Below are 27,579 nucleotides of genomic sequence, written 5' to 3'. Positions count from 1 at the left end.
GAGTCTGCATCTCAAACCTAGATCAACTTCGGCCTTGAAATCAGAGCTTCCTTTGAACTCATATTGACTTTGGCATCTCGAACTCAGATCGACACCAAAGGGAGTCTGCAATTGACAGATTAGAGGGTCTCAGCGAAAGTGAGGTTATGCCGAGGGTAGAGGCTGCCTCAGAGATGGTCTGGTAAGGCAATCCCTCCGGTGCGCCGGCTGCTCTGGTGAGGTAGGAGAATTTGGGCACTGTGGTGAGCGAGTAGAAGAAGAAGATAGAAGTTGGTGGCGGAGAACAAGAAGAAGCAGTTTCGGCGCTGTCTTTTTGAGCCGAGAGAGAGAGAGAGAGAGAGAGAAAGCAATGGCAGTAGTTGTAATTCCTTAATTGGGTTGAGGGAAAAATGGTTATTTTATGTTAAATTGTGTAGGTGAGAACAAAAATCTGTTGTTGTGGTAAGTAAGATAATTTTTGCTTATTTTTGTGCTTTGGGTCAAGGATCCTATTTTGCATTCTCTAGATACAAAAAAAAAAAAAAAGAGACTTGTAGAATAAATCAGGAAGAACTCAATGATCACTATAAGAGGAGATATGACTTTTCAACACTTATTCCTAAAGACACCTATTGGAAATAGGACATGTACCTTTTCAATTTGAAATGTCATGATTAATTATATTTTCATTCAATATTTAATTTGATATTATGATATAATTTCCAACAAATAAACATGTATCCGGTTGCATGATAACATGGAATGGATTGTTCTATGGAATGAATTGTTCTTGATGAAGTGAAGTGTTTGCTACCGATATTTCAAAGATTTATATTGTATCATGTTTTGTCATAAGATTTTAGAGGTATGATGCAAAAATTAATAAAGTGTAATATTTGCTACTTGTATTTCAAAAATGTACTTATTATCATGTTTTGTCATAAGATTTCAAGGGTGAGATGCAAAAATTTGATTGAGGCCTTACTAAGCAAGCTCAACTGAGACTTGAATGCATGACATGACTAATAATCGTTGCCAACTACACAAAAAGTTTATAGAGTGATTATAATATTCTCGTATACATATCCGTTTTCAACACGTTACAAGTTCGGAGGCCTCTATTCTGACCACATTCCGGTTCAATTTGGCTGCATGATTTTATTGCCATTGACGTAACAGTATCTTGATTTAGATCAAATAAGATTTCCAACAAATTCATACCGTAATTTTTCGGATGTAAAATTCTATCAATTTATTAATGAAATTCCATTTTTATGAATAAAAGAAAAACAACCAATTGATGCTTGCGTATTAAGAGGAAAGTGGATAACTATAAGAGTGAGTGATTCGCCTATGACTATGCATAGATATCTTAACATAGCCTCTAAATAGGAATTTGGTTAGTCAATGATCTGACTTTAGGTTTTCCTTCACAAGAAAGCCAGGTATATTCATCGTTCTCTCGTGGTGTTGGGCGGCCAAACCACAAATAGCACAAAACAAAAGGACCTCTTTGCAAAATTTGCCCTACAAATAGAAAATGAAATTTCAAGTCCTCGAAGTCCACAACTACCTCGTCAGAGCTCCCTGTGATCGGGAAGCGACAAAAACCTGGTAACCGCCGAATCGGAAGGAAAACGACGAGAGGGGGTTATCTGAGTGACAACCACGAGCTTCCTCACCCATCCCAAGCCCTCCACGTGTTCTCAGAAACTTCCATTAGGAGCAGATTAGGCCTCGAGTTGAGCACCACCACCATTATCTAATCCAAAAACAGAGCATCCCCTGTTTTTTTCTGTATTGGGTGGCTTTCCTTTTTTGCTTCTTCTTCTGTTTGTCAAGTGCAGAAAGTGTGTTTGGTTTTGGTTGAGGAAAAATGGATCATGAAGCTGATGCCTACCGTACTGACTTGATGACCATGACTCGGTTCGTGCTGAATGAGCAGTCCAAGTACCCCGAGTCACGAGGAGACTTCACGATCTTGCTCAGTCATATTGTTCTTGGATGCAAGTTTGTGTGCTCTGCTGTTAATAAGGTCAGTGAACTGGGTTTTTGTTTGGTTTGGGTCATTGGCTTGAAGGTTTTCCCGATTTGATTGGGAAATTATTGGTTGTGTTTGTCTTGTGCTGCTGTTGGGGTTTTGATGTGGATTTTTTTGTGACTTATTGGCAGGCTGGTCTGGCTAAACTTATTGGCCTTGCTGGAGAGACCAATGTTCAGGTAATTGGGTCTGAACCATTTAAGGGACGATTTGTTTTTATTGAGTGTTTTGTTGTGGGATTATGCTATATATATAATGTGGTGTTGTTTGCTGTTTTGGTTAAAGGGTGAAGAGCAAAAGAAACTGGATGTGCTTTCAAATGAAGTTTTTGTAAAGGCTCTGGTTAGCAGTGGTCGAACTGTAAGTTATTACATTTTTTGTTTAAGAAATAAGAAAAGCTGGGTTTTTGAGGGCCAATATTCTGTTTACATTTTGGGGGTTTTTCTTGGCAGTGTATCCTTGTTTCGGAGGAAGATGAAGATGCCATATTTGTGGAGTCATCAAAGCGCGGAAAGTAAATATCTAGACTTGTCTATGCTTTATGCGGGTTGATAGAGCTTCCACTAATTATTGAGACTTTCAACTATAGGTTCTCTGTGTGAATAATGCTTTAAACTAATATTGGTGGCAGGTACTGTGTTGTCTTTGATCCATTGGATGGTTCGTCTAACATTGATTGTGGGGTTTCCATCGGCACGGTATGATCCCTCATTTTAATCACAATCTATTGTGTTGTTCGATAGAAATTCTGAACTGACATATCCATGGAAAGCAATTACTTGTTCCAGATTAACTCAAAATTCTGGTGGGAAACATTTGTTTTCTTTCATCTAGATATTTGGGATTTATGTGCTTAACGAAGGCAAGGAAGCTTCTCTAGATGATGTCTTGCAACCTGGAAAGAATATGTTGGCAGCAGGCTATTGCATGTACGGAAGTTCTTGCACGGTATGTGAAAGACCACTTTCTTTCTAGTTTAGATGCATCTATAGTGAGACACTGAACACAACACCCTTACCTGTTCCTAACGACTAGCTATTCAGCATCCAGTCAAGAAGCATTGCTTATTCTTATACTGGATTCCTACTAGTATAGTCTTACGGCCATTTTTATTTGAATCTTTGTTGGATTATAGGATCTACAATTTTCTTTTGCTGCAGTCTAGATTTGCACGACAATGCTTTACTTACTTGAAATGTATGCGTTTTACAGTTTGTGTTGACTACTGGAAGTGGAGTTCATGGTTTCACCCTTGATCCATCTCTTGGGGAGTTCATACTAACTCACCCAGACATCAAGGTATATCTCCTTTTGTATACCCTTCCAATAACATAATCCATATCCTGTTCTTCAATTGCTTCTTGGTAGAAACCTTAAGGGTGAAACTGTTGATTATAGGTTTAATTGCTGAACTTAAAAGTGCATTTCTTTTCCTTTTTCATTTGCCCCCAATTTTTTCTAAAGATGAACCACCTTGCTGCAATAAGTTGTTAACCTCCTACCTTTTCATCTACTCTCCAACGAATATCCTTATATACATATATAAAAATTTCTCCAATAACTTTGCTGAAGTACTTTGGTATCATTTTGATCAGAAGTGCTGACTGCTGGACCACATATCATCCTTCAGATGCTACATCTTTTCCTTTTGGGATTGTTTATCATGCATTTCATGTCTACTTCTTTGCCCAGATTCCGAAGAAAGGAAAGATCTATTCTGTGAACGAAGGGAATGCTAAGAACTGGGATGGTCCAACAGCTAAGTATGTTAACCTCAATTAACAGTTTACTTTTTTCTTTTTTGTCCAAGCTTACCACTGCAGATTTCTGACCTTTTGCTTCCAGGTATGTGGAGAAATGCAAATTCCCAACAGATGGTTCCTCACCAAAGTCTCTAAGATACATTGGAAGGTACTCTGGATGAGAACTTGGCCGTTAATGTAACTCAGGAGTTTCAATTGTTTAATTGGTATTTCTCTTCACTATATGCCACTAGAGTGTTGAACCTTACTCCTGGATTGTATTAAGGTCCTGATCCTCTGGTTGTGTTTATGTACTTATTGTACTTTATAGTGTCTAGTTGTTTATTACGAATTCAAGAGTTGTTTGTTTCTTAAAAGCCGAAAACCATAAGGACAACCGTTGAATTTGTAATAAATGGCTCGGGTTGATGAATCAAATCACTGGGGAAATTTTTTTTTTTTTTTTCCTTTCCGAAATATTAGCTTTTAGGTCAGAATGATCTAGTTTTTCACTCGTTTTGTTTGGCATTTGATGGTCCTCTGTATTTTGGAATAAGATATTGCTGTTATGACTTATCATCATGATTGACAGCATGGTTGCTGATGTTCATCGCACATTGCTTTATGGAGGTATCTTTTTGTACCCTGCTGATAAGAAGAGTCCAAACGGAAAACTCCGGTATGCTAAGGGCAATTATACCATTAATTTCTCTTTGAAACAGTTATTGAAGTTTGGTGGTAACCTGACAAAGTTTGGTTTAACCTGTGTTAACAGTGTTCTCTACGAAGTCTTCCCCATGTCATTCTTGCTGGAACAGGCGGGAGGTCAGGCCTTCACTGGCAAGGAACGGGTATATTTACTACTGGACATTTCTTATCGTTTATATTCTGGACTGAAATTGCTCGTAAACTTGTTTCTTTGCTATAGATGGTACAATTATTCTCTGCATTATTATTGGAGCTTTACAGAAACAAAGTACAATTATATATGTCATGTGATTAGTAGAGACTTTCTCATAACTGCCAAGTTTTGATATCTCTCTGGGAAATCATGCACCTTTTGATTGGTAGTATTTAAGCCTTACAGGGTAACCTTCTATAAGAAAGTCCTGCGTGTTAATTAGAACCACATTTGAACAATAGTTCATATGGGTAATGGTTCAGATTGTCACATCTGAAAGAGAACACTTCAAATGAATTTCTTGTTGATTAAACTTTTGATCTCAAACCGGGGGTTGGTAGCTGATTTTAGCATACAATTTGCAGGCCCTTGACCTGGTTCCAAAGAAGATACATGAGCGGTCTCCAATATTCCTTGGCAGCTATGATGATGTGGAGGAGATCAAGGCACTCTACGCTGCTGAAGAAAAGGAATGAACTTTCAATTCTGATTCTCTTATACGCATTACATGACCTGTTATTGTTGCTCAGCTACTTCCACCTATTTTAGGAATCTATAATTGGGAGAGTACAATTTGTTGCTAACAACTTTACCAAGGTTATATGCTTATAAATAACGCTCTTTGTCAGTCTCATAGGGAATTGTATGCTTATCTTATATGCTTATAGGGAAAGATAAAGAAAAAGAAAGAATAATATGGTACCTGTAAATTGCCTATGCTAGTAGGGAAAGGTAAACAGCTCCACAGTGATTCTCCATTTCAGTGTGGAATCTGCTTATCAGTTTCTTTAGGGCGAGAACTGGCCTGCTTCTTGTTTGTCCTTTCATATGGAAGCTTAACCACTCCCCTAAAATGAAGTCTTTTGTCTTTTAGTTTTGAAAAGGCAAGCGGCTGTCAAATAAGCAGAGATTCAAAGGAAACCTCACTGCTAATATCTCCTGTAACCTTTGCTCTTGTCCCGCGGTGAGTGTTTGTCATATGTTAAGAGACTGGAACAGTTACAGGAAGTTGGCAGACTATTTTAGACTGAAAGAGCTAGAAGAAGTTGCCAACTAGTGTCGTGGTCCTGGTAGCCTTAGACACACTGGGAATTCAACTTGGAGTGGTTGGCCACTTGTGAATCTTCATCCAAAGATAGCATGGTACTATTTTGTTGTGTTCAGCAGTTGGTATTCATACATCTTTTAACAGTAGAATTGATGCTGGTGGAGTGGAGTCCATAGATATCGAAAAGGGGAATGGATTGGTTGTTTTGCTTTTGGGTTTGTGTTTGTGCTCTGGGGTATAAAACATAGAGAAGGATTTACCTTCCACATTCTTTGATTTTAAATGTTGCCTGAAATATATGCAATACTAGTGTCAGATGTTACTCATGTTAGTTAAATTAATACTTTCGTTTATTGCCACATCCTTTTATAAAAGTTCAAAGGCAGGCTACATTATTCCGAAGATGATGCTAAATTGATAATGGAGGAAATCTGAGGAAACTCATCTTACCTTCTTCAGAAATGTAACCTGCAGATTCATTAAAACCATAATATTGAACTTGACATGAGCTGCATCCATTTGTAAGCTGTCCACTGCTGAGATTTTTTTGAACCACTCGTTTGTGTGAAAAATAAGTAACTAAAATGTTGAACAAGTCATGAAACTATCCTCATTGTCAGAATCTGAGGTTTTGCTTTGATTATTATTTGCATAGTTTTCTACCCCTTGGAGACTCGAGCTCTGATGAGGCAGAGAAGATAGTAGACCATTGTTTCTCTGGCATCATTCTCCCTTCAGCACTCGTGTATCCAAAAGATGCATAACTTCTGATTACAGAAACTTGCATGCTACACAAAATATCAACTACTGTTGCTCCAATGAGTGCTGCATATCTTAATGGAATTTGAAATCCTTTGCATGAGCTTTATAAATATCACTATTGTGTGCATTTGTATTGCATCCTGTCTTGGGCCGTATAGATTTCAAGTTTAAGAGAAAGCTAATAGTACCACTTCCATCTGTTCTGCTTTTCTTGGTTCCTTCTAAGGTATTTGCTAACTATCTCATGTAGTCATAATTCACAACTTAAGAATGGCAAATGCAACTTCTTAAGCTCCTGCCAGTCAACGACATTCAAGGATTTCAAGCAAAATTAAGAAAAATACAATGCACACTAAAGAACTCAATCAGTAAAAATCAAAGACTGCATGCATGCTGGTTTTTGTTCTCTTAATTTGTAATCAGTACCACTGATTTGTAGAGGCTTTCTTTCCTTTTTATGTTCAATTTTCAGATCTAGTTGAGGAGCAGGATTTATTTTTTGCAAAATAACTTAGCAGGTGAGTTTTGTTTTAAATGAGTTCGAATACATGAGACTGTAAGTTAGGAGAAAACAAAAACAAAAAGTGACCGACAAACTGGAGGATCTGGTGTGTCACAGTAATTCTCTTTTTCTACAAAAAAAAAATGGCTATTGGAATGTGATGACCTTAAATACCTGGGATTTGCGGAAAAGAAGTATAATAGAAAAAATAGGCTATTTTAGTTGCTGCAGGGTCAAAAGGCTACTGGAACTATAGGCTCCAGATTTAAATTTTTCAAAATATGCAGTATCAAGTAACTTTACTTTAATCTGCTGATATGTAATTTTGTAATCTGTGATTGTGTTATGCAGGTTGATGTATGCCATGCATATCAGATACACTCAAGAAAGGCATACTGAAAGATGAGAACATATAAATCATTGTTTTCATGTAATATTACATTCAACATTATGAAGCTGAACGCCATTGATGATTATAAAGAGTTCCTCGAGGTTTAATTTTTTCTTGAGGGGAATAAAATGTATTCATAGATCAAAGATCATTAAAATCATAGTTCAAAGCATCCTCCACAGACAGAGGAGCTACATCCAAAAAAATGGAAAGATCCTGTAACTGATAAGACTCTTGTGCTAAAATCTGAGCCACTTGATTACCTGGCCTCCTAGTATGAACCAACCTGGCTGAAGACAAAAGCACCAAGACCTCTCTCAGATCTTCCACTAGGACCCCCAGCATAGATAAACAGTCACTAGAGGAGTTAACCTCCGTCACAACTTCCAAGCAATCTGACTCAATGATCAAAGGTCTCCAGCCTCTCTCAAGCGCTATTCTGGCTACATAGAGACAAGCTAAAAGTTCAGCGTGTTTAGAACTATGGACATCCTCCAAAGTGAAAGAAGCCTCCTAAAAAGGAGCCTTCTGCGTCTCTAAAAGTGCCTCCTAACCCAGAAGATGCGGTAGCATTGACAAAAGAGGCATCCACATTTAATTTCAATACACCATCAGGTGGCTTATACCATCTACAACTTGATGACACGCTGGAGCAGGCTGTTTTGCATGAGTAGCGCAATACTCCTCCACTACCCAAGTGTTAGGGTGACAACTTCATTAGCCTGTTTAAAAGAGCATTCCCAAACCATTTGATTCCTATTCTTCCAAATAGCCCATAAAAGCATGAATACCATAGAGAAAGAGTGCTTGGACAGTATACTTGATAGCTCCAGTAACCAACTATGCACACTATTAACAGGGACAGGACCGGTGGGAGCTAGAGAAGTACCTCCATGGAAGCATTACATTCTTTAAGTGCATGTAAAGGGGACTCCACCTCATCATCACATCTTGGGCATTGAGTATCAAGATCCACACCTCTATCTCTCAACATGCTTCTAGTAGGTAGAATATTGGTGCAAGTTCTCCATACACAAATCTTCACTCCTCGAGGTTTAATTTGTTTCAACAAGAGATTGTTTAATTAGTCAGATTTACATTGGAATTAAGTCATTAACTATAATTAGTATTTTTTTTTCATGCAGAATTATACATTGGGTGATCTGAATGCAGGCGATTTTTAAGCTGTAATTCTCAGGAAAAAAAAAAGTGCCCTCACTGGATGAAGGGGCAATGGACAGTCTCCAAATGACCAAATTTTCATTTATTTTTATAACCCTGGTGCTCCAAGGTTAGCAAGTTTCAAGTAAAGAAAATTTAATTTAGCAAAAAAGATTGAATAATCAAGCAAATTTATGGGAGAATTCTTGGGTGCTTGGTGTTTGCCATACCCTCATTTTGTTAAATATTTTGGACCATTGGATTAGTAATATATCTAATGGTTCAAAATATTTAACAAATTGGTAACTTTTTTAGCCCTTGGCCTTTCTAATTTTTTTGGTAACACAAACTGCTAATTGAATTGAAAACAATAAAGATAGTGAAAACAATAAAGCCAATTAATGTTTGATTATCAATTGACAATTATGATTTTTCCTTTTTCAAAAAAAATTAAAAGAACCTTCTATCCTAGGTTCACCGAATTACTTTTAGTTAAATAGTCTATATTATTAATTAATTTTATTATTAGTGAATTAATGCTTGTTATTAATGGACAATTACACAATTGAAAATTACGTTTTTTCCTTATTAAAAACAAAAACCTTCTAACCTAAGTTCGCAAAATTAGTATTAGTTAAGTAATCTTTATTACCAATTAATTATATCATTAGTAGTTTCCTTAACAAAGAATTATGTTACATGCATTTTACGACAACAACAACAATTAGTGTAAAAATAAATAATATTTGTTTTAAATGTAGTCAAATGAGAACCTACTTTAGGACTTATTTTCTCAAATGAGAATCTACTTTACTCTAATGAGAATCTATTACAATTATCACTTTTAGGACTTAATTACCCAAATGAGAACCTACTTTTCTCTAACGAAGACCTTATTTACTTTAATACGGATTTTTTTTCTAATCACCACATGTATAAATCTTTATGTTTTTATCATTAGTGAAATTGTAGTAAATAACTACACATTTTATCACAACCCACAACACTTGATGTAAAAGCGGTAACTTTTGTTCTATTTGTAATAATTACTCCACCTAAACTAATGTACTAATTTATAGACAATTTAACAAGTATGACAACAAATTTGTTGTCATAGTGGTAAATCTTTATGTTTTTATCATTAATGAAATGATTACTATAATGACTACACATTTTACCACAATCACAACAATTGATGTAAAGGCGGTAACTTTTGTCCTATTTATAGTAATTACTCAACCTAAACTAATGTACTAATTTATGGACAATTTAACAAGTGCAACAACAAATTTGTTGTCAAAGTAGTAAATCTTTATATTTTTATCATTATTGGAATAATTATTCAATGACTACATATTTTACCATAACTCGCAACTATGAGTGTAAAAGCGGTAACTTTTATTCTGATTGTAGTAATTACTTCAAAAACTATACCATTTACAAGATTACCAACCATTTTACAATTCCGACAACATTTGTGTAGTGAACATGGTAAAATTAAAATTAGACCAAAAGATATGTAACAACTCAGTATTGTAAGGAGCTTCTCCACTTGATAATCAAGGTTCTAAATTTGATAAAAGTTGTCCAAATATGATATTTACATCTTTGACCACTTAATTACAATAACCACAACAACTGTTGTCATAAGTCGTAATTGTAGTTCAACTATGTGTAATTTATTATTTTGACAATACTTGTTACATGATTTTTAACAATGTTACATATTAAGAAAGAGTGTGTTGTTAATATGGTAAATTTTATTTTTAAAAATGACACATGTCGATATTTAATTGGGTAACATGTTGACCAGTTCAGTAGGTTTCCACAATATTAATTTACTAAAAGTAAAAAAAATAAAAAAATAAGGGTATGAACAGTCTCCAAATGACCAAATTTTCATTTATTTTTATAACCCTGGTGCTCCAGGGTTAGCAAGTTTCAAGTAAAGATTAATTTAGCAAAAAAGATTGAATAATCAAGCAAATTTATGAGGGAAAAAATAACTCTTGTTGTATTATGCAAGATGTCTGACAGTCATCTGTTCATGTGAAAGATCGCGTAGATGTAACAAAATTCCAGTTCTTATAAGTAATTGATATGTTATCATAGTACTAAAGTTTTGAGCTCTCTTCTACCAGAGTTGGGTATGTTACCTTGAAGATGCAAATGAATGAAGTATATTTAAGGGCCTCCTTCTAAATAAAATGAGTATTTATGCTACTATAGCATCAAATGCAGACGAGATTCGTTATGCAGCATATTGTCCAGATGATCCTGAAGTTTCTGACAAATACTCATGATAGTTAAATAAGGTTTATTGATGACTCAGATCTGAATATACTTTGAACCATAGAGTAAAGATATATTCTAATCACTTTGCTGTCTGTTGATAATTGTCATACTGAGAGCAGTGACGAACAACGTCTGCGTACAGAAACTTTGAACAAGCAATATGAATTGCCAGATGAATGTTTCAAAATATGCATGGAAGCTCATGAGAAACTGGAAGCTCAAAAGCTGCTTGATTTGATCAAATTCCTCAACGGAAACATGTGGACTATAGCATAAATGAGATTATGAGAACTACTCTGAACCCCTATTGACATTTAGAATGCAACTATATTGTGAGCTATATATTGCCAGTTTTCCACCGGCCATATGCAATGCTGGGGTTACATCATAGAGAAAACTGCGTGCTACAGCATCATATCAAACTTCTAACTTCTAAGAACCCCATCTGTAGTTGTGGTCCTTCATTTCCAATTATATGATTGAGGGTAGAGGAATTTATAGTTGGTCATGCCATGACTTTTATCTAATAGATTCTGAGTCTGTTGTATATGTTTGAAGTATTAAAGTTACAGTAATTAATGGTCTTGGCATGCAAAACAAAAACAAGAACAACTTATCTTTCAGAGCAGATGTGCCATTTTCTGTCTCAGATATGCAATAGAATACTCACATCTCAACTGAAATAATTGAAATTTCATATGTTCTTCTATTATAAACCAGAGCTAAAATTCAGTAAAACTAACAAGTAACAGATTAACAGTGCATCTGTAGTGACAAAAATAATTTCAGAACCACTGACAATCATGAACCACTAATTAAGCCACCTCTTCTCGGAAGATCTTGTTTCCTTTTAAATATTCGGACATGCCTCACCTTGCTCAATTGCAGACGATCTTAATGGTCTTCAGCTTGCGTCCCAAGAAACAAATCATATCTTCTGGTGCATACCAATGTGCATGTGTCACATGCAGCCCAACATATCTTGCAGAGGCATTTCCAAATGGATCCGAAAATCTCCAACTTCAACAATAGATTGAAGAATAAATAGCAATGCTGAACAGAGATACTAAGAAACAAATCGACCACTTTCCAATTGAAACTCATAACAAACGCAGTTCCAAGGCTAGCTAGTAGCTAGCAAGAAGCAAAATGCTGAATAATTAATAATAAAAAACTAAAGCATTAACCAAAAATTACTAATGTAGAAGAGCACCAAAATCTCAAGTAGTTTAAACAGAATTATAAAAGCCAAAATCCTGCTAATGGAGGCATACAGTATTAGGATGTTAAAAGTTAAAACTAAGCAATATGCAGGTGACAGAATTTCAAAAAAAAATATTGTGAGTTATTATGCAGGTTGATGTATGCCATGGATAACAGATACTGAAGAAAGGAGGAACATAAGACGAGAACCAGCATCATTGCTTTCATGTATCATGATGATCAACAGTCCAGTCCTAGTCTGATGAAAGTCGATCACCTCAGCCTTTTTGTGTGTGTGTGTGTGTGTGTGTGTCTTGGTCAGAGTTTCGTGTGAAAAAGACAGATGGAGTTTTCTTAACTGAGGGCTGGAACCCAGTCTAGCTGGGGGGTTAGGCCCTCACACCCACATTCTTAGTTGAAATTTCATACAACAGGGGGGGGACTTAATGCCTTTACCCCTTCAAATTACATAAATTGATCTTCATAGAGATCGATGTAAAAGAGAAAAATGCTAACTAAAATACTATGTAATCATCAATATTCCAGTCATCTGCTTGCACTGTATTTAGCTGCTCATCATTCATTAGCTCCTCACAAAAGACTAGGATCGACATCCATGTTCAGATCACTATCTTGGACATCATGATCATCCTGAACACAGTCCTACTCTAGTATCTCCTCTTCTTGTTGCCTTTTTCTCTTCTTTTCGATCTGGTCATTGAAAAGCTCTTAATACTTCCCTCTCAGACTTAATAATGTGTAATCTTATTCGGTGTGCCATATTAACTTGTTTGAGGAGCCCCAGGTGCTGTCGGAGTAGAGGATCTTTTACATTTGTGTATAGAACGTTATTTCGTTGTTGGGGCAACCCTTTAAAAACAAGGTACTGGAGCTCCCTAAGCGATAGCTCTCTTTCTTCTTCACCACCGGCCATTCCAAAAGCCATTAGCCGCTGAGTTTCCTTTTGCAAATGATACAACCCTAGAAGGTGGTGTGCTATCATCTTTGTGGTGAGACCTTGGCAGCGGTCCTCCTCATCCATTAACTTCAGCACGGCCTTTGGGGTAGTCTTGCTATTGCTAAGCCCACCTAGTTGTATCACCGCCTCCACGACCCGCCGGTGATGCTCCAGCGTCCATGGCGATGACATCTTTTTAGGTGCCACGTATAGGCTTTCAAGGGTGACTTTGTTAGAGGAAAATAATGCTTCGGACCTTTTCTGTAGTATCCCAAGCAAGGAAATGTGGAAGTCAAGGTAAAAGCTTCTACAACAACACCCGGCCAGGCTCAACAGCTCCGCCTTTAAGGCATTGTGTACTCCAACTTTTTCTTTATCACCGCCCAAGAAGATGAAGGTATTCACGAACTGTTTGTGGTGCTCCAACGTCCACTCAAACATTCTTGGTGTAGTTGTTCCTCGGTGATCTCCTTCAACCCCAAAGCGAGACATGTTCATCGATCTTGAATTCTTGATAGCACAGAATATGGGAGATTTTGTTGCTAGCAAAGTGCCCGAAGCCCCAAAGACTGCTGGTGAATTTTAGAAACTAGTGAGGGAGATCGATGCACGGATTTATAGAAACTAATTGCTTACTGAGCAAGATACGATTTATTAGGGCTAACAAAGAATATGGGGGATTTTGTTGCTAGCAAAGTGCCCTAAGCCCCAAAGACTGCTGGTGAATTTTAGAAACTAGTGAGGGAGATCGATGCATGGATTTATAGAAACTAATTGCTTACTGAGCAAGATACGATTTATTAGGGCTAACAAAGAATATGGGGGATTTTGTTGCTAGCAAAGTGCCCTAAGCCCCAAAGACTGCTGGTGAATTTTAGAAACTAGTGAGGGAGATCGATGCATGGATTTATAGAAACTAATTGCTTACTGAGCAAGATACTATTTATTAGGGCTAATACATGAATTATGTGGACCAATCAGATTTTGTCTCTTCCTCATCAAGTAATCACTAGTATCCTTAAGCAAAATTTTCTGAATTTACTTAATCAATAGTATCATCTAGAACTAGCTATCAACTTTTACCCAAAAAAACAAAATGAAACAATGAAAGTATGGATTTCCAGTTGACTAATTTCACTGTTTCATTCTTTTTTCTTTTTTGCATTTCTCTTGATCATCAAGTAATAAATTTGCTGCATGAATTAAAATAACATCAAAGACTAAAGAGTAAAACTGAGCTATGAATTTTCCATCTTCACGTGAGATCAAAGGAATATTCCAGACCGAACTTGAGGACTTGAGGGAGGCACTAGCTTTGTTGTCTGCAGCAAGACTTGTGCATACAAGAAGGTCGGCTAACCAGGTTGCTCATATTTTAGCTCAGGATGCTCGATCTGTACCTACATTGTAATTTTATTTTGAAGAAGTAGCTCCTTCTGTGGAGAGTGCTTTAATTAACCTTTGATTGTAATGTCGATTGATCAATGAATCAGTTTCTTCCCCTCAAAGAAAGGACTCCAGACTGAAGTCTACCTTCGCTAGCATGAATTTCCTAAAGGATCAAGGAGCTCAACTCCTAAATTGGGATAGGGCTGATTTTGAAAATCGGAATAGAGGGATTGCAATTGACGAGGACTCAACTTCACTCTCACTGGCTTAATTTGCAGTTCCTTTCGAGGAGGATAGATCAAAAGAATAAAAGAGTGACTTCTTATCTTTTTTCTCTTGGTGATACTGCCAAATTGCACTAAAAGTATTAGGTTTCTGAGGATGAATTTATATAAACTAATAACTTTACTGGTAATTAAGAACGAAGTTTTGGGATAATTAACTAAACAACAAAGGAAGAACTAATTCTAGCGTTGTTTCATTTAAGGGATCCCTTATTCATGTGATCGAAAGACCTTATAGCTAGATTGTTCACGTTTGAAGGGGTAGCTAGCTAGGGAGCCTGGTAAGAATTCCACTTCATCATCTATATATAGTAACGGAAATATACTCAATTGTTCTAAGGACGTCTAACATGGGCGTGGGGATGAGTCTCCCGGCTTGACTGGGTTCCAAACCCCATTTATTCAAAAAAAAAAAAAGGACGTCTAAACTCTCTCTTACCAAAATTAGGTATTGAACTTATGACTTGAAGCTTCAGATTAATGGATGTACGTAGCATATTGTCCCGGTGATCTTAATATATATTCGTGCAGAATACAGTTACCAGTTCGGGAAACTTGCTCCACTGTACCTTAATAATAACTTGAAGTGGCTCGTTGATCAGAGATAACACAATTAAAGTTTCTTTTAATTAAAACTCTTTACTTGGAAAATTGGAAGTTGAAAATAATAAATGGAGAATACCATGACTACGTACTGGAGAAGTAAAATGGAGACCTTCATAATCTCTCAGGGATCCACATCATGGGTTATATTTGAAGAAAGAATGTCAAGATCCATAAAAATTAAGATACCATGCATCTCAACGATATTCATAATAAAGATATTTTGGAAGCTTGGCAATGAATAAGTAAGTACGTACTGTAAGTGATAGCATTCATGGTTTATCTTTAGTGTTGCTAAATCTGCAAATCAAGATCGAAGGTTATGGAGAATGGTGATACCATGTATTCAAGACAAGAATGGAGAATGGAGATAATAGAAAAGTACGGTTTTGGTACACAAATATTGTTTTTGTCTAATACTACTATTTATAAGAGACCTTGGTATTTCAAGTTTACAAACTATCAAAATTGTCCCTCAACTATATAATTCGTTTAACACTTCAGTGCTTGAACAAAAGATTATGTTATATATGAAGGCGTGCACCTTCTTTTGAAGAGAATTTTCCATCACAACACATATAAGGGGTGCACTTCAAATTTAAAGTATCTGTGACAACCACCAGTAGAGCGTGACACCATATCCGAGGCCCAAATTAAGGTGTCCTAAAGTTTTTCATTAAGAATTTAACTCTCGAATGAATTTATAATTAAGATGTTTTGTAATAGTTTTGTACACTTGAGGTAGCAAAATGTCTTGTAAATTATTTTGAAATAGTTTATCATTCAGAAACAAACATTGTTTGTATAAGCCAAGTAGCCAACATGAAATCTGTTGACAGCGATGTCGCCATCGCTAAAGGCTGCCTAGAACCCTTACATAATATGTTGGTTAAATTAAGACTTTCGTTAATTTATTGCCTGACCATGTTATTTAAGTTCAAAGACAGGCTACATTATTCTGAAGATGATTCTAATGGAGGAAACTCATCTTCCCAATTAAATGTAGCAGATAGTGGAGGAAACTGGATCATCTTAACTGCTTATTCAGAAATGTCAAGGCCACTAAATTTTATGCAGCGGCATCGAGTCTTCAAACAATATATCAATCAATTTTTCAATCGACTCAACTCATTTATTTAGAGATGGACACTTTACGCGCGATCAATTTTTTTAAATGGCCAGGAGTATTTGAAAGTGTTTTAGTCAAAGAGGTGATTTTTTTTTTCTTTTGCTTATTCACTCCAGTAATTTGTGATCAGGCAACGTATTACGCTTTTGTTTTCTGCATTTCGACGTATATTTTATTTGTATGTAGTTTATGTGTACATACTAACAGAATACGTACATAGAAAGAAGTATTGTAGGCAAAATAGACCCTCACATGGTGACCACACTCCAAATGCATATACATATATAACAAACAACTGCCAGCGTCGATCTATCAACCCAGTACTGACTGCCCATCTTTTCTTCTGCTATTTCCAATCAAAACCCGTTTCAGAGAGAGTCGAGCAGACAAGGTAGACTTCGGAAAACCCTACCATCGATCGCTTATTTTGATTCAAATCACTATCGCTGTCATTGTTATCGGGTTCAATTAGTTTTGATTTCTCTTTTTTCATTTGCTGCGGCTTTGTCTTCAATCTGTTTTTGAGGGATGTGATTGTGTCTGGAGCTCTGTTTGGTTTGTGGCTAAGTGCATGAATAGTAAAAATGGAATCTTGATTGTGGGTTTTGATTCAATTCCGATGATTTGTAGTAGAGGAATGGGAAAGAAATTTATTTAAGGAGTTTTTTGTGTTTGGGTTCATTTTTTCTGGGTTCATTTTTCTTGAGAAACCCACGAGATTTTAGATTGCTGTCTTGATTTTGCTTCACCTAATGAAGTGAGGGAGTGATTATATGCTTGTAATATAGTTTTCTAGTAATGAATGCCCCTAATTTGGCTTCGGCGGCAGTAAGTGAAACCGAATGGCCTTTTTGCTATTGATTTTTTCATGTTTAGTCAAGTATTAACATGCTGACTGGTACTTATTTTTAACACCTTTTGGTTTAAGGGTTTTATGATTTGTTTGACATAATACTATATGGAAAGCAAGTGTTATATGCAAATTACTGAGTTTAGCATAAGGTGGGGTTGAGGGGTAACGTGACATAATACTATCTGATATCATATGACAATGTACTGGAGGCTTGGGGGAGTGGAGTTTTCCTTTTAAGGGTTTAGGGTAGGGTGGGGTTAAGGGGTAATGTGAAAAACACAATTGGTTTATGTATTCACTCTTGTTATGATTTGAAATTATTTTTAAAACATTTCTTTTTCTTTCGCTTTGATTTCTTCTAGGTGATTGCAATGCCTCTCCTAAGTAAAGCTGGGAGTTTACTCAGGCAGACTGCAAACAGGCAGATCAAATCTGAATTATCGATCCATCAGGCAATAAGATGCACATCATCCATGGCAAGCTCAGAAGCCTTAAGAGGTTTTTCCAGAATTCCCAAATAGTTTCATATGTGATGTTCTCCCTTCTCTTGTTGCACAATTTTGTGTTGAGATGGTTTGAGGTTTGTAATGCAGGTACTTCGTATCAGACGGATCAACAAAGTCTGAGGAAAGCTTTTGCAAAATCTGGTGAAGTTGATGGTATATAATTATCATTGTTCTGTTACGTTTCTGTATTCTAGAGCAAATAGACTTGGAGAGATTGTAGCTGTTTCAGGGCAGCTAGTTAAAACACACTCTTCTATAAAAAATAAAGAATTGAAACAGAATATCTTTGAGTTTGATGAAATGATTGCCAAATGCTTTTGACTTGGCAGAGTGTGGTGGGTTGTTTTATTTTCTTTTCTATTCCCCTTGTTTTTCTTTTTAAAGATCTGTGTCATTCCATTTTCCATTTGCTGAAGATAATTTTCTCCTTAAAGAAGTTTAATTTGCTAGAAACATTGGGACTTCTATGCTAAATTAATGCTGATTGACTTGATATTTGTAGGAAAAACCTTCATGGACCATGATACTGGAAGATCTACAGGACTTGGATTCATTACTTCTAGTGCCATCCATCCCTTGGACGGGCAGGTAATTGTTGATATTATAGTTTGGTTACTTTCTCTGGATTGAATCTGTTGTAGTGGCTATTGGAAATTTATCTCGTGTGTTGAAACTAATTTCCTCAGAATTATGATATAGTAATCAAATTGGGGGATTTGGGTTATTTGAATCCTGGCCAGAAAAAGTTTCTTGTTTACCACTAAATGTTTTGCCTTTTTATTCAGTGAAATTTCTATACCACGTATACTTGCACATATACATATAATTTCTGGGTAGTAATGACTTGACTTTCGCTTTTAGTTGCATACTAAATTCAATTTTTCTAAAATGCAGATTATGACAATTCTATTTGTTTTACATACATTTGTTGATATAGGCATCCGCTTTTGTTTAATCATTACCTAATAACCATTCTAACTCTTAAAAATTTGTGGGCAAAATCTTATAGGAGCTCCATGGTCGCCAAGTAAGGTTGAATTATTCTACTGATAGGCCTCGAAGTAATTTTGGAAGTTGTTATGGTGGTTACACAGGAGGTGTAGTAGGTTATTATGGTCAACATGGTTCTGGATATGGTTTTGGTGTTGGTTATGGTTTGAGGTGTTATGGAGTTGGAGCAGGTGACAAGTTTTCATCCACTGGTAATAGCAGCAACTATGGTCCTGGTGCAGGTGTTGGTAGTGCAGTCAACTCTACTATTGGTAGTGCTGATAAATCTGGTGTTGGTCAGAGAAACAGCTTTTCCAGTGGAGCTGCTGGAAACACTGGGGTTGGATATGAAATTGCCTACACCCGCAGTGGGGCAAGCACAGCTGATGAACATGGCATCCTACCCAATACTCTTCGTCCATTATCCCCCCATCTTCCTGTTTACAAGCCACAAATCAATTCGACACGTTCAATACTTGACAGAATTGCAGCATCTTACCTAACCGCTATAATTTTGCTGTACTATCTTGTTTGTGTGAAAATGGGTTCTATTTGCTTCACCTTTGAGTATTTCTACAAATTCCTCTTTTATTCAGCAAGCCTTGTCCCCCTCTCCCTTGAGCTTTCTGCTGTAGCAATGGCCTATCATACGTATTATGGGATTGGTCATCTATTGAACGACTTTAAGGGTTTTAGGTTTCTTAGATTTGGAAAGTAGTGAAATAAGTGGAAACAGTTCTGAAAATGCTAGCAGGGAAGGTTTCAGCAATAGGAGAAAATAATGGTGCTGTGTGGTGTTGGCAGTACAACTTCAGTGTAGGGAGGCAGCAATAACAGCTTTTCCAGTGGTGGACTATGACACTGGTTACTTTCTCAAGAGGGCTGTGTTTTTCTGCAGTGTTACAATTATATTATGCACTTCTTTTCTGTTTTGGTTAATGCCCCCCTCCCTGATTCTGAGAACTATTTGTTTCATCTTTGTTGGATTTGGCTCTGTGAAGTATATGGCACTTTTTTTTTAATTTTTATTTTTATTTTTATTTTATGCTTTCCTCCTAAAGTTTTAAACTTTTAGATTTGAAAATGAAATTTCGGGAGGTATCTGTGAAGTAGATAGCTAAAGAACAATGCTCTATCGAGACTTAATATGTTTTTAACCCGTTACTTCGCAATCCCTCAATCTTATTTCCTTTTTCCACTAGTATCTTCCAGCCTACCCGTTATATGCATATAAAATGTACCAAGAATGATGTATGAAGTAATGAGGGAAGTTCAAAATGTAAGAGGAAGCGCAGACCCAAGTGCTAAAATGATGTAGGTGCTGCTGTTAAGCTTAAGCTCTGGACTGGATTCACCTTGTTTATCGTTTTCTTTATGCCAGTATGCTTATTTCATCTGTATCAAGGCAACCCATTCTAAAATCAACAATAGTAGATTTCCTTGTACGGTGACAAAGCTCTTGCAAGAAATTACGGAAATTTTACAAATAATGAAAGTATCATGTTATGCAGTCGCCAGAACTGAACAGTTTAAGAATGACCAAAGGATGAGTATCAAGCTGGCATGAACAACCTCTTACTGAAAGACTGAAAGTCCTTATACAGTCGCCAGAACTCAACGGTTTAAGAATGGGCAAAGGATGAGTATCAAGCTGACATGAACAACCTTTTACTGAAAGACTGAAAATCATCGTCCGAAAATAAATAGAGATAGCACGGGTTATATATCTTCATCACTTTTCGTTGCCCTCGAACATGGTCAGGTGGTATATACGCTACTCTTCTGGTCTTCTTTGATTGCTGCTACGTACGTACTGCTAGTCAAAATACATTAGGCACTCCTTACCATACCATCTGTTGCGACTGCTTCAGAGTTTCTAGCTTTGTTGTTTTTGAATGCAAAATCAGAAGAACGTCTCATGTTTGTTCTGTTAAGGTCCCATGTTTGTAAAGTTTGAATCTTTTCTCTGGTAGAGCTTTTTGGGATTATGAATTGTATTCTTCTTGCTTCTGCATGTTGTCATCTTTTGGTGGATCATAATGCTATTGCTTGAAAATTCAGAATGTTCTTGCAATGCTAAGGTAAAACTGGCAATTACAGGAGGTTCGTAGCTTGTTCTTGAATATTCAATTGCATGTTGAGGATCAAGTTACTGAGGTGTTAGAATTCGATGAAATCTCAAGTCGACTAATAATGAATAGGAGTAGTCTGAGGGTAATCCGTTTTCTGTTTGTAAGCAATCCCAGAATTACTAGCAGACTCTAGAAGATGAAAAATTGTTGAGTTTCTATGTGTTAGAGCACTTGAATGGCAAAAAGTACGGGGCTCGATTGCATTATTCAGAAAAATGTCAGTTCAGAAGCCATATATATGAAAGAAAGGTGCTTGCTTTATCAAACTATTGTCTGGAAGATCAGCAGGGAGGACTAATTGGTCTCCTTCTCATGTGAGCTTGTATATTTTGGCTCTAAGTCTCTAACTAACAGAGAAGAATTTATAATGCTTCTGCATCAATATTGGTATGTTGTGCCTGATCTCCCACTTGCTCTATTAGTTCCAATAACCTGGATTCATCGTCTTCATTATATCACGACAAGTATTAATTTTACCTCTAGCTATCTTCAGAATCACATGGCCAATGGTATAGTAAGACTATTAAATAGTGCTTCATGAATTGAACCCTGCCCGTGTGATTTGATGTAATTCATGAGTTGATCTGATAATTTTTCTTTCTCCCACTCGTAACATCTTACTTGTGGACAGTATATATATTTTGAGGTGTCAAGTTTGAAGTTGCGTAACAACCTGACAGAATTAGCAGAGGATATTTTTTCTGTCGACGCTCCAGCCTCCAAGAGAGACACTAAGAAATGTTGCCTTCCCACTAAAGGGTATAACTTATCTGCATAGATCAGCATTGTAATCCTGGAATATTGTTTTATTGGATACTGGTTATCGGACAAAACTCTACAAGACAGTTTGAGTCGGCCTGGTTTCTGGGACTAACGCTGCACCATTAGATTAGCTGCAGTTGCGGTAAGTAACAATGCAGAAGTTTTTGCAAACTCATCTTCAACTTTTTGAGGTTGGAGCTTAGCAATTGCAATCTCAAGCTCAGTTGGTGGATATGTTAATGCCCCTAATTAATCTTCAGATATTTGCTACACATAATCATCTTGGGATAGAACTTCCTCTTTTGTCATTGCTAGCTTTACAGCTTTACAGCAATCTGGGGATGAAAGCAACCCATAGTTGTGGAGGTCTATGCACCCACACAATATTTTCCTAGTACCTGGTGCATCTTTGGTGCTTACATCGTAGGGATACGGATACCCAAAAATTGGTGTCAATGTTGAATATGCGCTCTTTGATCGTTAACTGGAACACTACTATCCGTGCTATACACTCTTCTCAGACAGAGATATGTCATCTGTCAAACAAATGGCAGTGTTAAATTTGGTGTCCCTTCTTCGGTGTTGTTGAATATTTGTATTTACAAAGAAACTGCCTGGTGTTGGCCATTAGATATTTAGATGTCACTTTATCCTTTGTTTTTTGAGGGTTGAATTGCTTTCTGTTTATGAGCAATTGAATGGTGAAAAGTATGGGACTCAATTAGATCATTCAGAAAAACTACAGTTCCCAAGCCAGGCAAGTGAGAAAGCGCTCGATTTTGTGAACTTTGTGGGAGGACAACTGGTCTTATCCTCGTATGAATTCTTGTCTTCTGGTTCTAAAGAATGGAGAAGAAATTAAACTGCATCCGTATCAAAATTGGTGGCGCCTCTCTCCGCTCTTTCTTGGATTTCCTATAAGCTGGATTCTAACGCCTCATTGTATTATTACAATCTTCAGAATTGCATGACCAATGGGCTAGTCAGAGTGAGAAATAAGGAACTATTTTATCTATTCTTTGTTACCAAATGATCCCAACTAGAATGAAGTGGGAAAGAGATCCTATTTCTATTTTAAGGAGACTGAATAAAGACATAGAGAGTGATAACCCTTCATGCAGGCAAAAGATCATATGATGGGTAGAATAGAGATTGCTGCTTGTGTCAAAGTTGACGTGGTTCAAGTAAGAATTCCAAATGTTAACGAACTATATATCCTGATGTTGTGTCATAAACAGCATGTATGCACGGTGAAAGTGGAACAATCATCTCAAGGTCTAGTAGAGTTCCTGGGCGAATAGTAGGAGTTACAGAGGATATATATTCTGAAGCTGCAAACAAGAGTTACAGAGGATATTGTTTCTGTTGATGCTCCAAGAGAGATGCAAACAGATGATCCTTCCCCACCAAACCCTTCCCTGTGAAGATCATGTTAGTGTGAGTCATCGTTCCCTATTAGGAATAGACTACAAGGGAATATATTGTTGTAACTACTTACCTTGTATATGTTGTGTAGTACAGTAGTACACAATAGTTGTAGTACAATTGTAATCTGTTTATATACACCACAGAATGGGTGTAATATATTATCAGAAAATTCATTCTCTGAATCTTGTTATATTTGACTTGGTATCAGAGCAAAGATCCGAGAGGACTTTGTCTCTTTAGTTGTCCAATTTTTCCTCAATCCGAGGAATTGATACAAAACCAAACCCCTAGGGTTGTTTTTGTCTTCGTCTCCTTTTGAGGGACCGACCTTTGTCAAACCAAGCCCTCCATCTCTTCATCACTCGTCCAAACCACAGTCGCTAACCCAGCTGCCCAGATCGACTTCGCGTCTGAAGACGCAGTCGTTTCCCAGATCGACCAACCAGAGAACCTCTCCAGATCTCCAGTTTTCGGCGTTGCTTCCGTCAGTTTGGCCCGAACGCTGGTCACTCCGTCCATACCAGTTCTCTGCATCACTCAGTTCACGCGACCCGACCTGTCCCGTGCTTCCGTCGCCCGGATCACCAGCCCGTCATCCTAGCCGACTGCTTCTGTCCGCCGCACATCCGAGAATGACCCAGTCCAGTCGTCTATTCGATCCTTCAGTCTCCGGCTTCCTCTGTTCAAGACTGAAGTCCCCCTTGATTACCAGCAACAAGTCAACCCGTGCAACAGGTCAACCCGTAACAGGTTCCAAAAATAAAAAAATAAAAAATAATAATAATCTGCACGTTTAATTATTTTTGGAATCTTCTGTCCCTTTCATTCCGCTGCATACTTTGTGATTGTGTGATTTTCCTGCTGTCTTGTTGCAATGGGTGGTGATGATAGTGAAGCACAGAGTTCTAAGATGAATGAGGTCCAAAAGATTGAGGTTTCTGTTCGAAGTTCAGATGATGGTTCTTTTGGTGGTCCAAAACTCAATGGTACCAATTTTTGAACATGGAAGAAGATTATGTCTGTCCATCTTCGTGGCATACACAAGATGGGGCATGTGAATGGAACAATTAAAACTCCTAGTGAGGAAGATGTGGATGCCTACGCTAAGTGGGAGGATGATGATGGATCTGTGATGGCTCTCCTGTTCAAAGCCATGACTGAAGATGTTTTACAGTTGGTAGAAGAGTGTGAAACTGCTGAAACAATATGGAAGACATTGGGGGATCTGTATACCAATGAGTCTGATTTTATACAGGTTCATGAATTGATGTGTGCTAGTATGCAACAGAATGGGCAACCAGTAGCTGTGTATTTCACCAAGTTGAAGAATGTATGGGCTGAAATTGATCAAAAGCGTCCTTGCAAGATCAAGAATCAGGAAGATCTTGTGTGGTACCAGAAGGAGAAGGAGCTAGAAAGGGTTCATGTCTTCCTGAGAGGGCTTGATGAGAAGCATAGCAGTGCCAAGGGAGAATTGCTCAGAATGACAGACCCTCCTAGTTTGAACACAGCTTTTACATACATCCGCAAGGATGAGTCTCAGCAGGAAATGTCGAACATGCACAGGTTGAAGTATCTAGCCTAGCCATTCAGGCCAAGTCACCTGCACCTTTCCTTCAGCAACAGAGTTCAGCCCCACTTCATTAACAAGGTTTCCCACAAGGCTTCACCAACCGTCCTCGTCCTCAATGTTCTTATTGCAACGATCTTGGGCATGTTCGGGAGACTTGTTGGAAGTTGAACCCACACCTTAAACCTAAAAAGCAAGGTTATCGCCTTAAGGGGAAAGCAGTTGCAGTTCACTTGGTCCAAGAACCGGATTTCTATGGAGTGGCTGGCCAAGATCATCATACAACAGGTGGAGCTACCCCTACAGCCTCTATAGCTGGTCGAGGTAAAATTGGTATGGCTTTAAAGGTTTCTAACTGTGTTGGTTCTGATACATGGATTATTGATTCTGGTGCCTCCGATCATATGACTTATGACAAATCATATTTTACTGAATTGTCTTCCCCATCAGTGTCCTATGTAACCAATGCCAATGGTGAGGCTTTTCCTGTGTTAGGGTTAGGGTCAGTGCGTATTACTCCCACTTTAGAACTTCATAATGTGTTATATGTGCCTGACTTATCTTATCGCTTGATATCTGTCCCACAATTGAACACTGAGTCTAAATGCTCTGTAACCTTTTATCCTATGTATGTGATTTTTCAGGATCTTCTCACCAGGGAGATAGTCGGTCGGGGGTATTTGAGGGGCAAGTTGTTCCATCTGGATCAGACATACGCAGGAGAGAAACCAGGAGCACAGTCCCGAGCCGCTTTGACTTCGACTTCTGATAAGCTAAGTGAGATTTGGTTATGGCATCGCCGTTTAGGGCATCCACCTTTTAGTCTTATGAAGAAAACCATGCCTACTTTGTTTATTGGTGTGGATGAGTCAGTTTTACATTGTGAAACATGTGTTTTGGCCAAGAGTCATCGTGCTACTTATTCTCCTAGTATTTCTAATAAAAGTGTTATTGCTTTTGAGTTGATTCATTCTGATGTTTGGGGACCTTCTAGAGAGCCTACTGTATCGGGTATGCGATATTTTGTGTTGTTTATTGATGATTGTACGAGATTGTCATGGGTTGCTCTTCTTAAAACCAAAGATGAAGTCTTCCCCGCTTTTTAAACCTTTCGTAATCTTGTTCAAACACAATATCATAGCACCATTAAAGTCCTTCGTTCTGACAATGGGGGGAGAGTATGTTAATCATGTGTTCCAAGAGTTTTTTAAAATCCATGGGATTGTTCACCAAACCACGTGTCCACAAACACCAGAACAGAATGGAGTGTCCGAACATAAAAACCGTCATTTACTTGATATGGCTCGTGCCCTTCTTTTTAGTGCTCATATGTCTAAGTATCTTTGGGGCGATGCTATACATGCTTCCTCTCATCTTATCAATCGTCTTCCATCCAGTGTCCTTCAGGGAAAAATTCCATTTGAGGTTCTCGCCTCTCATGTCTCCTTACCATCCTTTCACAATCTTCCAGCTCGTGTTTTTAGTTGTGTTGCCTTTGTCCATGTACCAAAAAATCAGAGGTCTAAGTTGGATCCCCGGGCCCTTAAGTGTGTGTTTGTTGGCTACGGAGGTCATCAGAAGGGGTACAAGTGCTATCATCCACCCACCAGAAAGTATTATGTCACTATGGATGTTACTTTCTTTGAAGACATGAGTTATTTCTCCTCTTCAGATACAGCTCTTCAGGGGGAGAATTCATATTTTGAAGAGCTATATCATGGAGAGGGGGAGGAATCAGAGGGAGAAGGAGAAGCCACACAGCCAGGAGGTATTTTGACGGATCCGGTTGAAACTATTAGCTCGCCGTCTCCAGCAGCAGAAGCACTAGTTCCCATCACTCAGAATGAGGTTGAAGACACAACTGCCCCTCCTGCCATCACTTCTACCCCTGACCCACAGCTTCTTGGTACTAAAGATCACCCATTTGAGGTATGTCCATCCACTGATACTAGTAGTAGTGAGTCTAATGTTGAGCAATATGTGTTACCACATAGGACCACTCGAGGTCAATCAGCCAAAAGATATGAACCTACTCTTACTGCCAAATCAACATATCCAGTAGCCAACTATATGTCCACTAGGAGGTTGTCTAAGTCATATGAATCATTTGTGAATCAAATATCTGCTATATCAGTACCTAACAAAGTGCAGGATGCGTTGGGGGATCCAAAGTGGAGGAAGGCTATGGATGAAGAGATGGAGGCGTTGCAGAAGAACAGTACTTGGCAACTTGTGCCTCCACCACAAGGCAAGAAGGCTGTAGGCTGTCGTTGGGTGTTTACCGTGAAGCATAATGCAAATGGATCAGTGAATCGATACAAAGCACGTCTTGTAGCAAAGGGATTTACTCAGACGTATGGTATAGACTATGATGAAACTTTTGCTCCTGTTGCCAAGATGAATACTATTCGGGTTCTGCTCTCGTTCGCTGCTAGTTTAAACTGGCCACTCCGACAGTTTGATGTCAAGAATGCATTTCTTCATGGAGAGTTAGCCGAGGAAGTATACATGAGCCTTCCACCAGGGTATGTAGTTGCTTCTCCTGGTGAGTTTGTATGCAAATTGAGAAAGTCTCTGTATGGTCTCAAACAGTCATCTCGTGCTTGGTTTGGAAGATTTTCACAGTTCATGCGGAAGGTTGGTTACAGGCAGAGCAACTCAGACCATACCTTGTTTCTCAAGCATCAACAGGGGAAGGTAACAGCTCTAATTATCTATGTGGATGATATGGTAATCACCGGTAATGACACTGTTGAGATGGATAGACTGCAGAGACAGCTAGCCTCTGAGTTTGAGATGAAGGACTTGGGTGAGCTTAAGTACTTCTTAGGAATTGAGGTAGCCAGGGAGAGAGAAGGAATCTATTTGTGCCAGAGGAAGTATGTTCTTGACTTGCTGACAGAGATAGGTTTGTTGGATTGCTGACCTATTGACACTCCTATTGAGCAGA

The 27,579-nt window shown here is 37.8% G+C and overlaps 2 protein-coding genes across 2 annotated transcripts; both read left to right on the top strand.

Annotated features, from left to right (window-relative positions):
* Nucleotides 1–1,531: 1,531 nt before the first annotated feature.
* Nucleotides 1,532–5,297, top strand: LOC112173448 (fructose-1,6-bisphosphatase, cytosolic). The gene is made up of 12 exons (XM_024311073.2): nucleotides 1,532–2,014; nucleotides 2,152–2,199; nucleotides 2,306–2,380; nucleotides 2,473–2,534; nucleotides 2,652–2,718; nucleotides 2,855–2,968; nucleotides 3,233–3,319; nucleotides 3,713–3,783; nucleotides 3,866–3,931; nucleotides 4,355–4,441; nucleotides 4,538–4,613; nucleotides 5,029–5,297. Exons 1-12 carry the CDS (start codon nucleotides 1,856–1,858, stop codon nucleotides 5,137–5,139), a joined length of 1,023 nt encoding a protein of 340 aa, XP_024166841.1. The 5' UTR covers nucleotides 1,532–1,855; the 3' UTR covers nucleotides 5,140–5,297.
* Nucleotides 5,298–16,629: 11,332 nt separating this feature from the next.
* LOC112173437 (glycine-rich RNA-binding protein 3, mitochondrial) lies at nucleotides 16,630–19,763 on the top strand. Its single transcript, XM_024311057.2, has 5 exons — nucleotides 16,630–16,779; nucleotides 17,604–17,739; nucleotides 17,835–17,900; nucleotides 18,250–18,335; nucleotides 18,757–19,763. The coding sequence occupies exons 2-5, from the start codon at nucleotides 17,613–17,615 to the stop codon at nucleotides 19,453–19,455; spliced, it is 978 nt and encodes a 325-aa protein (XP_024166825.1). The 5' UTR covers nucleotides 16,630–16,779; nucleotides 17,604–17,612; the 3' UTR covers nucleotides 19,456–19,763.
* Nucleotides 19,764–27,579: the final 7,816 nt, after the last annotated feature.

Source organism: Rosa chinensis, chromosome 6 (genome assembly GCF_002994745.2).
Source record: "Rosa chinensis cultivar Old Blush chromosome 6, RchiOBHm-V2, whole genome shotgun sequence".
NCBI lineage: Eukaryota > Viridiplantae > Streptophyta > Magnoliopsida > Rosales > Rosaceae > Rosa > Rosa chinensis.
Note: the sequence above shows the minus strand (reverse complement) of the source record. Positions and strands in the feature narration are given on the sequence as shown.

Coding starts and splice junctions, on each gene's coding strand:
- LOC112173448 (XM_024311073.2), top strand. CDS start 1,856: ATGGATCATGAAGCTGATGCCTACCGTACTGACTTGATGACCATGACT. Junction 2,969..3,232: donor TGTACGGAAGTTCTTGCACG/GTATGTGAAAGA, acceptor TGCGTTTTACAG/TTTGTGTTGACTACTGGAAG. Junction 4,442..4,537: donor AGTCCAAACGGAAAACTCCG/GTATGCTAAGGG, acceptor CTGTGTTAACAG/TGTTCTCTACGAAGTCTTCC.
- LOC112173437 (XM_024311057.2), top strand. CDS start 17,613: ATGCCTCTCCTAAGTAAAGCTGGGAGTTTACTCAGGCAGACTGCAAAC. Junction 17,740..17,834: donor AAGCTCAGAAGCCTTAAGAG/GTTTTTCCAGAA, acceptor TTTGTAATGCAG/GTACTTCGTATCAGACGGAT. Junction 18,336..18,756: donor TCCATCCCTTGGACGGGCAG/GTAATTGTTGAT, acceptor AAAATCTTATAG/GAGCTCCATGGTCGCCAAGT.